This window comes from Caenorhabditis remanei, chromosome V (assembly GCF_010183535.1).
Source record: "Caenorhabditis remanei strain PX506 chromosome V, whole genome shotgun sequence".
Classification (NCBI taxonomy): domain Eukaryota; kingdom Metazoa; phylum Nematoda; class Chromadorea; order Rhabditida; family Rhabditidae; genus Caenorhabditis; species Caenorhabditis remanei.
The window spans coordinates 4,216,371-4,234,268 of NC_071332.1; the positions used below are offsets into that span (position 1 = coordinate 4,216,371).

At 36.9% G+C, this 17,898-nt stretch overlaps 4 protein-coding genes across 4 annotated transcripts; 2 read left to right on the forward strand and 2 right to left on the reverse strand.

Annotated features, from left to right (window-relative positions):
• Positions 1–4,177: 4,177 nt before the first annotated feature.
• Positions 4,178–7,756, forward strand: GCK72_017187 (uncharacterized protein; the record flags this gene model as incomplete). Its single annotated transcript, XM_053731942.1, has 7 exons — positions 4,178–4,181; positions 4,227–4,340; positions 4,386–6,744; positions 6,790–7,112; positions 7,184–7,373; positions 7,424–7,647; positions 7,692–7,756. The coding sequence occupies 7 exons, from the start codon at positions 4,178–4,180 to the stop codon at positions 7,754–7,756; spliced, it is 3,279 nt and encodes a 1,092-aa protein (XP_053580855.1).
• A 3,998-nt stretch (positions 7,757–11,754) lies between these two features.
• GCK72_017188 (uncharacterized protein) lies at positions 11,755–12,323 on the forward strand (the record flags this gene model as incomplete). Its single annotated transcript, XM_053731943.1, has 2 exons — positions 11,755–11,835; positions 11,886–12,323. 2 exons carry the CDS (start codon positions 11,755–11,757, stop codon positions 12,321–12,323), a joined length of 519 nt encoding a protein of 172 aa, XP_053580856.1.
• A 4,070-nt stretch (positions 12,324–16,393) lies between these two features.
• Positions 16,394–16,733, reverse strand: GCK72_017189 (uncharacterized protein; the record flags this gene model as incomplete). The annotated part of the gene is made up of 2 exons (XM_003096446.2): positions 16,394–16,544; positions 16,591–16,733. The coding sequence occupies 2 exons, from the start codon at positions 16,731–16,733 to the stop codon at positions 16,394–16,396; spliced, it is 294 nt and encodes a 97-aa protein (XP_003096494.2).
• Positions 16,734–16,979: 246 nt separating this feature from the next.
• On the reverse strand, positions 16,980–17,420 carry GCK72_017190 (uncharacterized protein; the record flags this gene model as incomplete). Its single annotated transcript, XM_053731944.1, has 3 exons — positions 16,980–17,115; positions 17,160–17,192; positions 17,242–17,420. 3 exons carry the CDS (start codon positions 17,418–17,420, stop codon positions 16,980–16,982), a joined length of 348 nt encoding a protein of 115 aa, XP_053580857.1.
• Positions 17,421–17,898: the final 478 nt, after the last annotated feature.

Sequence of the window (17,898 nt, forward strand, 5' to 3'; positions counted from 1 at the left end):
CTTTTACTACCGTTCAACACTGATCCACTGTTTCTTCTTACCCCCCTCATTACGTCATAATCCGTGTTACGTAATAACTCTGGGTTTCTCAATTTCCTACACACTCTAATCACCCACCTGTGAATCTTCGGGACCAGTTGGCCCTTCTTTTCACCGTTTTTCTTGCGGTCTCTTTCTCTCTCACTTGGCAAATATGCGGTGTCATCGATATAAAAACAATTGACTTTTTGAAGGGATAGGGATTTATGTCATTATAGAGATGAAAAGAGTAGGGTTTTTTCTCAAAACATGTATTTTTCTTACGTTACAGGACTCACTATCCATATGACACGTGTTTCCCTACAGTTCAATTGCACATAAAATCCAATATTCGAATATGAACAAGATTAGAAGAACTAATTTCGAAGCCAGGATCCTTTTGGAGAACGTGGATGAAATACGAATGATTTTTGTAGTCAAGGTGACTGAGATTTCAATTGTTGCTTCTCGTTATTGAAAAAACATTTAATTAAATCCGTAAATCCACACAAATCTTAAAGGCGCATGCATTTTAATTAAGATATCTCGCCACGATGTGCACTTTAATTCGCTTTTTAACGCAGATTAATTCGAATTAAAGTGTTTTTTATGCACATTAAAATGCATTCGTGAATAGCATTAAAATGCAAAATGTGGCATTTTAATTCGCACTTTTTCTTCGTGAATAGGTGCATTACAATTCACAAATTAGAATAAAATGACTTTTGGTAGTAATAGAAATGGAATACAGAGTATTTCAGTTACAAACAGTAAGGCAATCTAATAAAACTTGAAATAATCTCAATTGAATTTTGAAGTAAAACAAATTAATTTGTAGTCGACACTATGAATTGACGGAAACAGCTCATCGCCGTCGATTGGCTCTAACTCTCCCACGCTCCTCGTCCATCTGCGCTCTATTGTTGTGCACCAGGAAATTGACGGTTATTACTATTCTGTAAAGTTTAACATACTTTACTTTCCAACATTTTCTTTCTTACATCGTAGTGAATATTACCAACAAAAAATCGCTCAGCACTCCATCTTCTTTCTCAACATTTTCAATCTTAGAGTTTGATGGGTTATCCATTGGATAGGAATAATGGAGGAATAAAAACAGTATAAGAATCATTTTATAGAGCATATTTTTCTGTGGAAACAGATTAAACAAACAATAATTTTTGAGAAAAAAAGAAGGAAATTTTTTAAAATGATATATTTGATAGTGTTGCTAGGGGCAACAATTCGCGGAGAGAAGGAAAATGTTGGTAATGTTTTCTTTTTCAAACGGACTCATATGTATACTTTTTAGAGTTACTGATCGGGACCAAATCGATGAGTAAAATCGTCAGAACCTAGATATAATTAGAGTAACGTGTCGATCGCTATGATCATCGATAGAGTCGACGATAATCGGGAAAATCATGTCGATTTGATCTAACTTTAGTTTAGTCGATGACCAAAAAATGAGTTGAGACTCGACGATAATCAAAAAGTCATGATTATCATCTCAAAATTATCGATGACTATCGACGATCATAATCACTCATGATTATCGATAATTTATCGACCGGCGATTATCGATAGTCGGTCGACGATTATCGATAATCGTCGATCGTCGCGGCGATCGGCGATTATCGACGATTATCGACGATTATCGACGATAATGAGCAAAAATAAAAAACTCTGGAAACGGTTTTAAATGGCTCAAACTGGTCAAAAATGGTGTTTTGATAGTCTTGTTAGAGTCCTCTATTGATTCCATCCAAAAAATTTAAAAATGAAAGAAAATTTTTTTTTCAAATTTTTCAAAAAAAAATGAAAAAAATAATTTTGTTTAAAATTTTTTTTCTTGGTGTAAATTGATAGAGTAGCTTCAGAATTCTATCAGAACACCATTTTTGACCAGTTTGAGCCATTTAAAACCGTTTCCATAGTTTTTTATTTTTGCTCATTATCGTCGATAATCGTCGATAATCGTCGATAATCGCCGATTGCCGCGACGATCGACGATTATCGATAATCGTCGACCGACTATCGATAATCGCCGGTCGATAAATTATCGATAATCACCAGTGATCATGATCGTCGATAGTCATCGATAATTTTGAGGCGATAATCATGACTTTTTGTTTATCGTCGAGTCGCGATTCATTTTCTAGTCATCGACTCGACCACCTATCGACTGTGATCTATCAATTTTCGATTCAAAAATCATCGAAAATTCGGTCGACACGTTACTCTAGATATAATTAAAAATTTACTTTAGCTGGAGATAGGTTAAAAACTTGTATACAATAAGTTACTGTTATTATGATGTATAAGAAGAATCGCCTCAATCCCACAAAAATGAATTTCAAGCTCAGCCTCGGATGATCCGCAGCAACCAACAGTTGAATACAGATAGGGTTCTGAAAAACAACTAAAAGACATTTTCACACCATTTGCATTCTGGAACTCATACATTAATATGAATGCAGTCCACGCATTTCCGCTTGCCTGCTGGTGATGTTTTTGCTTAGATTCATGTACTTCTAGTTTATCGAAACAATATAGAACAACGTATGTAAAAATCATCAATACTTGAAGTAATAGGTCAATCATTTTCAGAAGAAATGGAGGAGGAGAGCCTGGATTCTTTTCGGACTGTTGCCAGGGCAAAAAATGGGCGAAGAGTTGGAAGAGGAGTTTAAGCTTTCAATTTTCATCTACTGCTTTAGGAAAGCGCATAATGATATAAATAAAGTCAAAACCAACATAAGTTCAGCTTAGATTGAACCCATGACATTTCACTCTAGGAAAATCAAAAGAATTTTTGATTAAAAGTCTGTGTCTCCCAATCCCTCTCTTGATTTAGTACTCCGTTCTATCTGAACACTGAAACTACCCGTATTAAAACCGATCAGAACCACCTGATGGAAAAAAAAACCGTTCTAAAACGGGAGGGAGAAAAAAACTGGCTCGGAAAATTACAAGCTTATTTCATTTATTCAATAAAAACTATTTAAAAATTATGTATTATTAATACCGTTTTCCGAAATATCCAGTTTCTCTTTTACTGAACCTTCTTTCCTGTCATAATTTATCCACTCCGTCTGCACCCATAAATGCATGCAAATGAAGCAACAATAGAGCGCAGGTAGACGAGGAGCGTGGGAGTTTTAGACTCAATCGATGGCAATGAGCTGTTTCCATCTATCTACAGTAACGACTACACATTTATTTCTTTCATTTCAAAATTCAATTGTGATTCTTTCTAGTTTTATCACATTTTTTGAGATTCCAAACTGATTGTGAGAAATACTCTGCATTCACTTTATTTAGTATCTAATTCCATTTTTTCTAATGGTGAATTGTATCTGAAAATATGAAATTTCGAATTACCGCCCATTTTCTTATCTGGAAATCTATGATGACAGAAAAATGACAGCTGTTTTTCAATACTCACCCAATCAGAAAAATGCATGGCAGACAACTTTTTTTTCAAAATAAGGTACGCTGAATTAAAACATAGCTAACTGATCAGAGTTGAGCGGAATGCGGTTTTTGAAATGGCGGAAGGCGGAAAGCGGAAAGCGAAATAATTTTTTTTGGAGGAAAGCGGAAAGCGGAAGGCAAAATCGAAAATTTTTCGGCGGAAAGCGGAATGAAAAAAAAGCCAAAAGGCGGAAGGCGGAATAAAAAAAATTCGGCGGACCTATAATAGTGGTGCACTCACCAGCAAAAGTTTTAAGCATAACATCTCGACTTGTTTTAGCTGCAACATTTTTTAAATTAAAAATATATTCTATAAAAATCTAACAATACTTTGTTAGTTGACAACTTTATGTTATCGCTTTTGGGAATCAAGAGGTAGATGTTTGAAAATTGTGGGACCAAATCATAATGACGGGCCAGGACTGAAAGAATATGCAGTTTTCCGAAGTCAGAGCACATAAATTAACGAATCAAAAAAACAAAAGAAAACAATTTGACCTTTCATTTCTACCTCTGCTACACTTTCCTGACAACTCCCTGCCCTACTACCCCACATTCAACATTTCTTGTTCATTTTTAACATTTTAATCCAAATTATTGATTTTTCTCTCGAGATTGTTATCAGCAAAGCTAGAGGACATCACATTCTGCAAACTGGTCTTTGACCCGCAAAGTGTTCATAATGAGTAAGTAGACTGATGTGGAAAACACACTTTTATTATGAATTTCAGAACCAATAAATTTAATAATTTTATTGATATTGGTCGGGAAAGGATATGGACTGGTTCCAGTGTACGGGAGACAATTAGTTGGGAATTGGTCTCGTTTTCAGCGTGCCATTCATGGTAAGTGGCTTTTATCTGTTGGAAACTAAAAATTGAAACTTTCAGAAGAATTTGCGGTCTCTCTCAAACAGATGGAAATGATTGCTCATATTGCTAACGGTATTTACCTTCAACAAGGACTGATGAAAGGAGCCATTCCACCCGCTGAACTGATTTCCGAGATTTTAAATTTGGGAGCTGTCAGACCTTCTGATATTCATAATATGAACAATGGAAAGCTGAAAGAAGTTGTGAATACAGTTGAAGGTCTACTGAAGTCTTTGGACGGTACTGTCGGCGCAATAGAGGACAAACTTCTGAAAATACATACTGTTGTGGAGAGATCGAATGGAGTTGAGAGTTTGAGCCAGTTGGGTAATGAGTACTTGGGAGAAGTGGTGAAGATGAAAAACTTAAAAAAGAGCTTCAATAGTTATTATATAGCTAAATTGGGAGACTTTCTTCAAAGTTCACAAGTTCTAGAAACGCAATTGGACCCCGGACTTGTTCAAAACAAGTTAGAAGTGATTAAGGCCAGTATAACAGTAATTAAAAGTAAGAAGTTCGCCGATCTTGTTAGCTTGACCGGATCGAAAGTGATGGAATCTTCGATGAAAACGTTCACACCTCTTGTCAATTTCCATAGGAGTGTAAACACGTATTTTGGTGATGTTCAGATTCTGCAGAAGAATGACAGTGTTGATGGAAAACTTAAACAAATGATTGCCAATGCCCAAGCAATTGGATCTCTGATTGACGCTGTGAAGAACAGTTCGTTGAAATTCAACCATTTGAAACAAGTGTTAGTTTCACGAAAACAATGGAGTGCCCAGACGCTATCAGCTCACACCCCTGGATTTCCAAATGGGTATTCGGGAATCGTATCTCTCACTGACGATCTGGCTGATAATTGGACAAAAAACATGGTTGCGGGACAAGCTGATAACTTGATTAAAGCCCTAGAATCGTTGAAAAACATTGGGAATATTGCGAAAGAAGCGGACAACTTGTTAGGAAAAAGTTATGAAGGTCTGGAAGATGTCTCCGATACGTTTTTAAAACTTTCTCAACTCTCTAGTGCTAATACAACTGCGCTGGCTTCGAAGCTATCTGAGATTCATGCAGCAATTCAAGACAAGACAGTTATTCCGAAGAATACGGAGAACTATGTCAAGCTCCACACAGATATCCGCCTATTGTTCCAACAATTGAATGCAATAGCCGAAGTCGCTGCTGTTTCAGTCGTTCTCACTTCTCAGGAAAACGACAAAAAGTTAGAAAACATAATGGCGTTGGCAGAAGTTGTAGATGGCGACGAAATGCTACAAAAACTATCAGAATTGAAGAAAAACAAGGACTATCAAGATATTTGTCAGGTTTTGAGGAATATTAGTAAGTCAGTTGAACTACTATCGGAAGGAGACGTTGTTGTGACGCCTGCTGAAGACATTGTCAAATCTTTTGGAGAGATGGAAACGTATGTGAAGGATTCGGATCGATTCTTGAATATGTTGAAAGCATTGAGAGGAATCAAAGAATTTGAGTATCTCGCTTCTTTTGTGAATGCTCGGAAAAGTTTTGACCTAATCGATACGGATAAGGTGAAGAAGTTCAGTTCGGTGTCCGATAACATTGAAAATGCTAAACCGAAGTTGAAAGAGTTAGAGAAGGCAATGAATGATATGAATGGGTTTACAAGTTTCGAATCGAATGCGTTGACTCAGTTGGGAGATTTAAAGAAAGATTCAGATACTCTCGGATCGGCGACACGTGGAATTTTAAAGATTAAAAAAAGTATCGATGAGAAAGTTGACACTGTACCGCTGGATTTCGCTGAGATAATGCTTCCAGATGCGCTGGCATCTACCAAAGTAAAACTTTCTATTGATGAAGAAAATAGTGTAATTAAATTGAAAGGATTGAGCGACCGGCTAAAAACTTCATACAAAACGATTGAGGATTATATAACTTCATTCCAGTCTTTGAAACCTGACAAACTTGCCGATTACTCTGATATTTTCACAAAGGCTTCTTCTCTCCCAGATATTTCCGAAGACTTTCATTCTATGATATTTTCAACCGAGAAATTAGCTTCAAGGGCTGACCCGTTATATCAAGCTTACCTGGTGGGTACTGTGAAAACCCTTCAAAAACTTGATTCTCTGCATTTGGACTTTTCCAAACACAGAAAAGACTTTGCTCTCGCCAAGGCTTCTCTCAACTCTCTGGATCTCACATTTGCAAAACTCCCTCAACTCTTCACTCCAACTACAACACCTGCAACAATCACAAAGGCTCCGAGTGGAGGTCGATCGAATCCATCGAAACCAGGTGGACAACAATCCGGAGCACCTGGTGATCCAAATGTACCAGGAAGTCAGTCAGGATCAGAAGAGGAAACAACTACCAATACAACGCCTACATGGTGAGTTTTAAAGCTTAAATCTAAAATTTATTTGTATATTTTTAGGCTAATAATCTTATATATTCTCATTCCTTTTTTCATTATCGGAGGGATTGTATCGATCGTAATTTACTGTTGTTGCTGGGGAAAAGTTTGTTGCAAAAAAGACATTCCACCTCCTCCAGACGATGTTATTGTCGATGGCAAACATAATAATTCTAACAAGAAAGTCCCAAATAAACCAGAAGAAACGACCAGTCAACCAGTGAAAAAGACAAATACAGTACAAGAAAAGAATGATGGAAATTCTAAAGATAAGATCATCCCGAAAGAAGATGACAAATCGGAGAAAAAGACGGGCAAGATCGAAGAACAGGTACCACTCCCTCGTAAGTTGTGGTGTTTTGAGAATGTGTCAACAATTAATCAGAAATTTTTTTTGATAGAAATCTATTTTCAGCTCCCACGATACTCCCAGAAGTTGGGTTGAAGTGGATGCTTCGGTGTCAATCGCAAATAGACAAAAGTGTTTATAAACCCCCTGTACCCTTGGACATCCAGTATCAGCAGGAATTCTTGGAGTACGATTCGGCAGGCATGAAACCATCTTATCGTGAACCGTCTGGAAGTGAAATATTTGACATGATGCGGTAACAAAAATTCATTTATTCTCCGAATAAAACTATCAGTCAAATTTCAGAATGGGTTTGGAGAAGCCTATTGGACACATGCAAAACACTCTTAGTACGAGTGACTTTGATATCGGCGAGGGCGAAAAGTACACAATGGCAAATGCTATCGGACCTCCTTGGGAAGGACGCTGCTCCGACGGATTCGGTGATTGTACAATAGGAACTCACTTCCGGATGTTGCAGCAAACAGGTATTCGACGTATCTGTTGGACCTTTGACACTTTTCGAGGAGGTGAGACAAGATTGAGAATTATTATGACTTTATTATATTCTTAGATTGGAAATCCGGCAAGTCATTCATTTCAATACTAGTTGGAGATGTTAAGGAGCATAAGGAGTAGCAATCGACAGTTGAATACAAATAGAACTCTGAAAAAACAGTTTTTACTCAATTTTCACTCTCCGATGCATATATCAATATAAATGCTGTCCACATACTCTCTCTTGCCTGCTGGTGATGTTTTTGCTTAGATTCATGTACTTCTAGTTTATCGAAACAATATAGAACAACATATGTAAAAACCATCAATATTTGAAGTAATAGGTCAATCATTTTCAGAAGAAATGAAGGAGGAGATCCTAGATTCTTTTCGGACTGTTCCCAGGGCAAAAAATGGGCGAAGAGTTGGAAGAGGAGTTTAGGCTTTTAATTTTCATCTACTGCTTTAGGAAAGCGCATAATGATATAAGAAAGCCGGAATTTGGAAATTTTTAATTTGTCAGTCACAAATCAAAGTTTTCAAAATTTTCTTGGGGGCACCCAGAAAAATCAAGAAATCGCTTTTTCTAAATAATTCTGGGAAATTTGGGGAGTTTCATCAGAGATAACATATTTTTTCCGAATATCTATTTATTCTGTGCTCCACTCAATTCCTATTCATAATGAGGCAAACATTATAATCACTCAACTCCATTGATACGTGAACTTTATTAGAAAATCAGAAACACAGAATCGGCAACGTCGCCAACTCAGTGAAAATCAAATTAACTGAAGGAAAAAATAAATAAAAACACGTGAACTACACTGGGAAAAAAGGATTCTCAGAATCGGCAAGCTTGCCGACACTGTTATTAAAGAAAGATTCCAAAACATTTAGAAACGTGAACTCGGTGTCAGTAGAGAGAGTACTTCGTGGATAGAATAATCGGTCTTCGAAATCGTGAAAACTGTCAATAGGATAACGTAGATGCCGAATATACATATGAAATGGGTGCCATTCAAGTCTAAGTTGTCTGAAATAATGAGGATTTATAGAAAACTTTGGTTTCTATTACTAACCACCTTTGTAAAGTGTTATGCCAATTGTAATCAAAATGATGTCAGCGATAAAACAACACTTCTATTTAATCATTCAAAAACAGATAAGAAAACTGATAAATTGGGTCCTGCAATATGAACTTGTATTATGCATATATCTTACCTGACCGAGAGAAGAACGCTTTTTGAAAAGTTTTCCATTCAGATAAACCGAAAATAAAGAACATTGCTCTAGAACTGTGTTTTTAAAAATCAAGGGCACGCTGATATTTTTCCAGCGATCTTCATTCCCTCATGCGAAGAAAATTCATTTCTCATTCAACGGTAGCAATGTTTTCATTTTTGGTTTATCTCAATGGAAAACTATTCAAAAAGCGTTCTTCTCGCGGACAGGTAAGATATATACATAATACAAGTTCATATTGCAGGACCCAATTTATCAGTTTTCTTATCTGTTTTTGAATGATTAAATAGAAGTGTTGTTTTATCGCTGACATCATTTTGATACAATTGGCATAACACTTTACAAAGGTGGTTAGTAATAGAAACCAAAGTTTTCTATAAATCCTCATTATTTCAGACAACTTAGACTTGAATGGCACCCATTTCATATGTATATTCGGCATCTACTATAAATTATCGACAGTTTTCACGATTTCGAAGAACGATTCTATCCACGAAGTCCTCACTCTACTGACACCGAGTTCACGTTTTTAAATGTTTTGGAATATCTTTTTTAATAACAGTATCGGCAAGCTTGCCGATTCTGGGAATCCTTTTCTTCCCAGTGTAGTTCACGTGTTTTTATATTTTTCCCTCAATTAATTTGTTTATCACAGAGTAGGCGATATTGCCTATTCTGTGTTTCTGATATTTGAATAAAGTTCACGTATTTATTTTATCAATGGTGTCAAGTTTCAGAAAACGTAAGCTTTATCTTAGTTAAAACTGGAAACAACGCATAGTTGTTATTTTACTGGAACTCCCCAACAGAATTATCTACATTTTGTCTGATTGCAACTTTTTCTGTCTAAAAACGTTGAATTTTCAGGTATAATGCAATTTTTTGCAAAAAAGAAGTTTTCCTGTGAGCAGTCACAGGAATTTTTAAGTTTTTCGTATTTTGTTAATCAAAATCAAAAATCTCCAAATTCTGGCTTTCTTATATAAATAAAGTCTAGACCAACATAAGTTCGGCTTAGATTGAACCCATGGCATTTCACTCTAGGAAAATCAAAAGAGTTTTTGATTAAAAGTCTGTGTCTCCCAATCCAACACACTCTCTAAACTTTGTTATATCTGAACACTGAAACTACCCGTATTAGATCCCATAAGAACCACCTGATGGAAAAAAAAACCGTTCTAAAACGGGAGGGAGAAAAAAACCGTCTCACAAAATTACAAGCTGACACATTTATTCAAAAAAATACGATGTGAAAATTATGTATTATCAATACCGTTCTCCAAAAATTCGAGTTGCTCAGCTACTAAACCATCTTCGCTGTCATAATCCATCCACTCCGTCTGCACCCATAAATGCATGCAAATGAACACCCTGTAAGATTTTTCATATTTTTTCTTCCCAAGATAAATGTTTGCTACATCATAAAAATAGTGAACATCATCATCACCACTTGACCGTTTCCACTGAAATAGTATAGACCATAGCCACATAACAGGAATAAGAACATGACCAGAGTAATAAGAAGCTTGAATTTCCAAGTCATGTTACTTGAAATGTGTCGGAAGAAGGTTGGGGAGCTGACTAGTTGAGAAAAACCTTTCTCACGCTTGGTATGTTATGTTGAGCTTGTAGTGCACAACATCAGTAGCACAACTTCAATATTAAATTGATTTTTGCGGTGGTGTGAGACTTGATTGTCATGTTTAGCCTTGCTTATGTACGGTACCGGTCAAAAGGATGTAAACTTTGGCCGTTTTCAGTAGAAATTGTCCAACTTTGTGAGTCTGTCATGGTAATACTGATTGTCCTATCAAGAAGATTTTTAATGAATTATACAGAACAAAGGTAGAGCTTCATTCTTGCAGTTGACAACTTTTTTGTACGAACATTTCCTAGAGAGTTGTACTAATTTTGAGTGGACATCTCTGTTTTGCACTGAAATGGGTCGATTTAAGGGAGAACTTACTTTGTCGATATATAACTCTCTAGGGAGTGTCCGTACAAAAAAGTCGTCAACTATAAAAATAGAGTTTTACTCTTGGTCTGTTTGATCCCAAAAAAATTTCTTTTGTGGACTGTTAGTCTTACCATGACACACTCTCAAAGTTGGACATTTTCAACTGAAAAAGGTAAAACATAACATACTTTTGACCGGTACTGTAAAAAAGGTAACGCAGCTTTAGAAATCGGAACTTTTGATTGAAAATTCTGTGAAAATTTCAGAAAATAAATTACGTGACCCGGCACATCAAAAAGCGAAAACCGACAAGAAAAAAACAAAGAAAAACAACAATTTCCACGTGGCAGCGGGGTAGCCCAGCTTTTGTAAAGGTTAGTCTAGTTCACTCTTTTTCTCACCTTTCCCCCCGGGAGAGAATTTATTCCCTAATCACAAGGCACTAGTTGCTCATTCTTCCGGAAGATATATTCAAAAGGTAAGTTGGGGGATTCTGTAGAGAGTAAGAGGACCAAAGGGTATCTGTAGAAGAGAGCGCAGTGAGAATTTCGGCTCTGGGACAGCGAAACCAGACACTTGGCAACTGGACACTTGGCAACTGGACGTTTCGCAACCGGGCGTTTCGAAACTGGACATTTCGAAATCGGTACTTTAAAAAATAAACGCCCGGTTTTGAAACGTCCGTTTTCGAAACGTCCGGTTTTGAATCGTCCGGTTTCGAAACGTTCAGTTGCGATATGTCCGGTTTCAAAGACTCGGAAACGGCCTTTCGAAAAAGTTAATTTCTCGAGAGATGTCCGACAGATTGCTCAAAAATCTCTCGAGAAATCTTTCGAGAAATCTCTCTAAACGGTCTCGAAGATAAACACTGGTTTTGGATAGAATTTCTAGCGCCGCGGAGCTCTAGTGACTAACTCTTTTTTAAATTTCAGAAATCATAATGGTCAACGAACCTCTCACCGACACGGCTAAATTCATCCATCGCCACATGAAGGTGACGAAGTGGACCAATTATCGAGAGGTAAGAGAGACAGTCCCATTGCATCTAACAACTCTCATAATCATTTTCAGCAATCCTATACCAAACAGGAACTGATCAATTTGGCGTTGGATGCCAGAGGCGAGTTCAAACGAAACATGGACGAAAGCGGGAAGGTACTCGCCCTCGCTGAGATTGATCCGCCTGTATTGGTGGTTGGAGACATTCACGGACAATACGCTGACTTGATGAGAATACTCAACTCAAGTCCAACTAAACCAGCGGAGAAAAAAGATGAAAGACCAGCTCCAAATAACCAGAAGGCCGGTTTCTTCAACAACAGATTCGTCTTTCTCGGCGACTACGTGGATCGTGGAAGCCACTCGGTCGAGTGTATCTCGTTGATGTTTGCTCTCAAAGTCCACTATCCGAAGCGATACGTTCTGCTCCGTGGAAACCATGAGACCAGAGCAATCAATTTGAAACTGACACAACCCAGCAGCTCCAAGACCAAAATTTCCCCGAAATGAATGTATGAGTGAATTACTAAAAATAAAAATATTGATTGTGAATTTGTCTTTGTCTTACACAACCAGATAAGAGGGGCTCTTCAATAAAAGGTAATTTCAATTCGTCTATTTGTAGATGAGCAACAGAGGTCCATGAAATTCCGACTTCCGGATAAGAAAAGATACTTTTCTCTTCCGTTTATCACAAAACTGTGCAATTTAGCAATTTAGCAATACAACAGTTTGCAGAAATACATGAAAAAATGATCTACAGTTCCATCCAGTAAGATATGCAATTTGACTTTTTTAAGTTGAAAATGGCCAACTTTGAGAGAATATTACGGTATCACTGATTGTCCTACAAAGTAACGTTTTTATATGAAACACAGATCAAAAGTAGAGCGTTTTTTTTGTAGTTGACAACTTTTTTGAACAAACTCTCCCTAGATAGTTATGGTCAATTTAAAATTTGCACTGAAATGGGGCAGTTTGAGGGAGAAATTGCTTTGTCAATATGTAACTCTCTAGGGAGTGCTTGCACAAAAAAGTTGTCAACTACAAAAATGACGCTCTATCTTTGTTCTGTACGGTTTATACATAATTTACTTAATGAGACCATCAGTCATACCGTAACAACCAATCAAAGTTGGTCATTTTCACCTGAAAAGGCCAAGTTGTTTATCTTACTGAGCGGTACTGTAATTGGCCAGAAAATAGGGTTTTCTTCAACCAAAACCTAATTTTCCCCTATTTTTGCAAATTTTATGATTTTTTCTTTTGGAGTAGTACAAAAAAATTTGAAAAATCACTTCCGACTTCCAACTTCCGAAGAAGACATTTTCACTCCCATGAAACTCTGACTCCTTTATTTTGCTCATTCGTTTTTTTCCTTATAACTTCTGATTCTTCATGTTTGTCTTCAGAAGATTTCAGATCCCCTGTGACTTCTCTAAAATTGTAGATTTTGCTCCCAAAAGGTTATTGGAGGTTCTAGGAGCCCTAGATTCAGAAGCTATTTGTTTCAGAAAAAAACTAAGAAGGCCAAAAATGTAAGTTGTTTGAAACATGGTGGTCTCTTTCTGAAAATCGTCTTTGAAACTCCTAGGATGTTCAGGATTGGACAAAAAACACGAAAATGAGGCAAACTTAAAAATATGTATATACACAAAAAAGAGAAACCATAAATCACTTTTATTTGAACCCAAATCATCAAAATTCGAAGGGACAAGAAAATTAAGCAAAATACAGCTTTTGTAGCTACATAATGAAAATAACAAAACTTCAATTATCAATAACTTAAGGTACTTCAATTAGGTGCTATGCACAAAATAGCCGAGAGTATACACCTGTAAAACACAGTACTGGCCATAAAGAATGCGACACTTGCAGTTTTTAGTTGAAAATGGTCAACTTTGTGACTGTGACACGACCTCCCTGATAGTCCGACAACATTTATTTTTTATGGAGTGTATAGATCACAAATAGAGCTTCATTTTATAGTTGACAACTTTTTTGTACCGACACAACCTAAGAAGTTACAGGCAGTCTATGTTAAAAGCTCAAAAATTTCTCCTTTTAGCACTGAAAAACGGTAAAAATTGCGAGAAATTACTTTGACGATTGATAACTTCTTAGGATGTGTCCGTACAGAAAAATTGTCAACTACAAAAATGAAACTCTATTTGTGATCTGTACAGTCCATAAACAATCAATATTGTAAGACTATTAGGAAAGCCGTGTCACAGTCGCAAAGTTGACCATTTTCAACTAAAAACTGCAAGTTTCGCATTCTTTATGGCCAGTACTGTATATGAGTAGTCCGCGGTGAAAAAATTCAGAGCCAGTAGGCTAAAAAACTCACATCGTAACGCTTGCCCACATCAACGACTCTTGTCGTTTTTCTTCAATTTCTCTCTGAGCAATTTCTCTTGAGCTTAAAGGGAATTCGGAGGAGAAAGGGAACGCGTATTGAATATAAAGAAATAATAAAACACTGACAGTCAGAAATGCCAGAGGGTAGTTCATTATAGTATATTTGAAAGTTTGTAGGAAATATAAGTAAGTTTGATTGACAAAATTGATTTCTCACGGCAGGTACACATGAGTAGAGATGTGGGTGTGAGATTAGTTCCAAGTCTCTAAAATTGACATGATACTAAGTGTCATAAATTGAAGTGGGATTATAAGAAACGAGACTTTTCGAGATACCACATAAGTCTCATGGTTCAGTGCACATGACTTGTTCTAGAGTTTTACGGTAAGAGTTTATTGTTGACAGAAAATTGAAACAAATTAAAGTTAGCTCATTAGTTCGAGAAAACGGAAAACCACCGAAAAGCATACTTGTCATCCGGGCCGAAACGGGCCGACACGGGCCGCCGCGTAACTTGCTTAAAACGCAACGTGATGAGCTGAAAAATATACCAAAATGTAGATCTCAGCGAGTTCTATATCCTTGATCTACTCCGGGCCGGATGGCTATTCGTTAATGTGCCGTGGGCCGGGCTAGAATGGCTTTTTTGGCCATTTTCGCATTTTTTGGCACTTTTTCCCGGCCCGCGGCACATTAACGAATAACCATCCGGCCCGTAGCATATCACGGATATAGAACTCGCTGAGATCTACATTTTGGTATATTTTTCAGCCCATAACGTTGCGTTTTAAGCCAGTTACGCGCCGGCCCGTGTCGGCCCGTTTCGGCCCGGATGACAAGTATGCCGAAAAGATCATTCTGTAAAATTTAAATATTTTAATTGCAACTCAAGGGGCCTAAACTTACAGCAACACACAAGTCAACACCAATAACTCATTTTGACTCTCTTCAACAAAATACTGCAGATGAGATACAGTACTGGCCATAAAGAATGCGACACTTGCAGTTGTCAGCTGAAAATGGTCAACTTTGTGACTGTGAGACGGCTTTCCTAATAGTCTTACAATATTGATTGTTTATGGACTGTACAGATCACAAATAGAGTTTCATTTTTGTAGTTGACAATTTTTTTTGTACGGACACATCCTAAGAAGTTATCAATCGTCAAAGTAATTTCTCGCAATTTTTGTCGTTTTTCAGTAAAAGGAAAAATTTTTGAGCTTTTAACATAGACTGCCTGTAACTTCTTAGGTTGGGCCCGTACATAAAAGCTGTCAACTACAAAAATGAAGCTCTATTTGTGAACTATAAATTCCATAAAAATCAATGTTGTGAGACTATCAGGGTGGCCGTCTCACACTCACAAAGTTGACCATTTTCAACTGAAAACTGCAAGTGTCGCATTCTTTATGGCCAGCACTGTATGTCAGGGAAAATTTCATGACATTTAGCAAAAAAAAATAAATATAATGATATTTAAAAAATTTCCGTGGGGAAGTTTCTCACGGTGAGTAATTGTAGTATGTCAAGCAGTATATTTCACTCTCAGTTCCCCCCTAGGCCCATATTCTGGAAATTTCCGAGCGCATTTATAGTAGAGATACAGAAAGAGAAATAGTATCATAAAGAGAGCAATGATAAGGAGCCATCTGGAAAATTTTTAGTTTTGAAGCGGCTGTTGAAAAATTAATTATTTTCAAATCTTACCCAATGAAATGTTTAGTTGACATAGGTTCGCTGAAATTATTTTATCCTGTTGAGCTAACATTATGGACGACTAACCTATAAACTTTTTGTCTATCAGGCTCTGAAGCCATTGTGAATTTGAATGAAACCACTATATTAAAAATAAATAATAGAAACCGCATCGAACGGAAGGTAGATCAAACCAAAAAAATAAATCAGAAATCCGAAAAGCGGATGTAACTTGTCATGGAGACACGTCAAAGTGCCCACACACACACACATTGATGTTTCAAAATCACGCTATTTGTTTATAACATGAAAATCAGGCAAAGTTCGAAACATAACTAGAAAAAGAAAAAGAAAAATCATAAATCTCTTTATTTGAACCCAAACTCCAGTTTATTTTGAGATTATCAAAATTCGAAGGGAAAGGAAAAATTTTTATATAATACGGCTATAAAACTGAAGTGAAATATTTGATACAATTGAGCGAGAAGATAAAAGGAGAGTCTGACTATAAAACATTTCAAGATCACACAATATACTTCACACTTTTTTCAGCAGTCTCCAGTTTTTTCTCACTGGCAACCCGACAAAATCGATCTTTTATCTTCTTCTTCTTATCCCATAAACACTTGAGAGCTATAACAATTCCAATAGCTGAAAAGCAAATGAAAGTAACTCTGAAATATAAATTATGTTCTTCAATAAAGTCAAAAACTAGCTTACATTAAACATTCAGACACAGACCTTAGTGGTCCCTTCGAAGCCATAGAGTTTCCTCCCTTCTGCATGAAGAGAAACGCAATTCCTGCATTGGCAGGTCTAGATGATAGAGTTAACAGGAGGAAAAGTGTGAAAATTGTAGTCATAGTTTAAAGAATAGATGGGGGGTCAGAAAAATCCACACCTGGATGAGAATCAGCACAAAAAGTTTATGTGATAAATATATCCTCTCGTGCGTAAGTCGGTGAAATATCAAAGATTATACTTTATTTCAATACTCTTTCTACTAAAAATAGCGGGATGACGTGCATGAATAACAAAATGATTATATTCTCCGATATTTTTAAGTATAGAATCTCTGTGATGATATCATCCTTATCCGGGTAACACTTTTACACCGTGTACTGAACACTTCTTTGAATATCCTGTGACTTCTTCCCTCCACAATATTCAGCTCTCAACTTTTTATTGCAGCAACATCCGATAGCTAACATTAATCCAACAGCTAGACAAAAGAAAAACATGATTCTGAAAATCTTTTAGATATGAATACAATACAGAGAAATGCTTACAAGAAAAACCAAGAAATTGGTGGAGCAGGGCCTCTGAAACTTACGAAAATTTCAATTAGAGTATAAAAAAATGGTAACTTACTTCGAATGATGTCCTCCCATTATCATGGCAACCGACTGGGCAAGTCCAATTAATAATTGGATAAGAAGAATAGTCAAAGCTGCTGGAAGCATTTTAAGACACTTGTTCTCAAAAAATCTTATCGCTGTCGTTGTGTGGTTGTCTAGGAGACAGCTTCCAGCTGGGAGGAATGATGTCATTTGAGATTATATTGGTCAGCCAGGAGGGAATTTTTGCATTTATGTTTAATCTGAGTGACCCGGACTCCAGATAAATTTCATAGTTGTCACCGGGCCGGCCCGGGCCTTGGGCGTGCCTTGAGATAACTCGCTTCAAAATGACAATTAGGAGTCGATCAACCTGTCAAATTATCATAGTTGTCAAGGCCCGGGCCGGCCCGGCAAGGCCCGGCAAGGCCCGAAGGCCCGGGCCGGGCCGGGCCGGGCCGGTAGAAAATTTTCAAGGCCCGGCCCGGCCCGAAGGCCCGTCTTCAAAAAATGACCCATTTTTTTCCAATTTTTTTTTCGAAATTTTTTCAATTTTTCATCGGAAATGTGACCATTTTTGACTATTTTTCAGAATTTCTTCTAATTCTGACTGATAGTCGAAAATTTGACTTTTTCGCGAAAAAATTCAAAAAAATTCAAAAAAATTTTTAAAAAATTTGAAAATTTGACT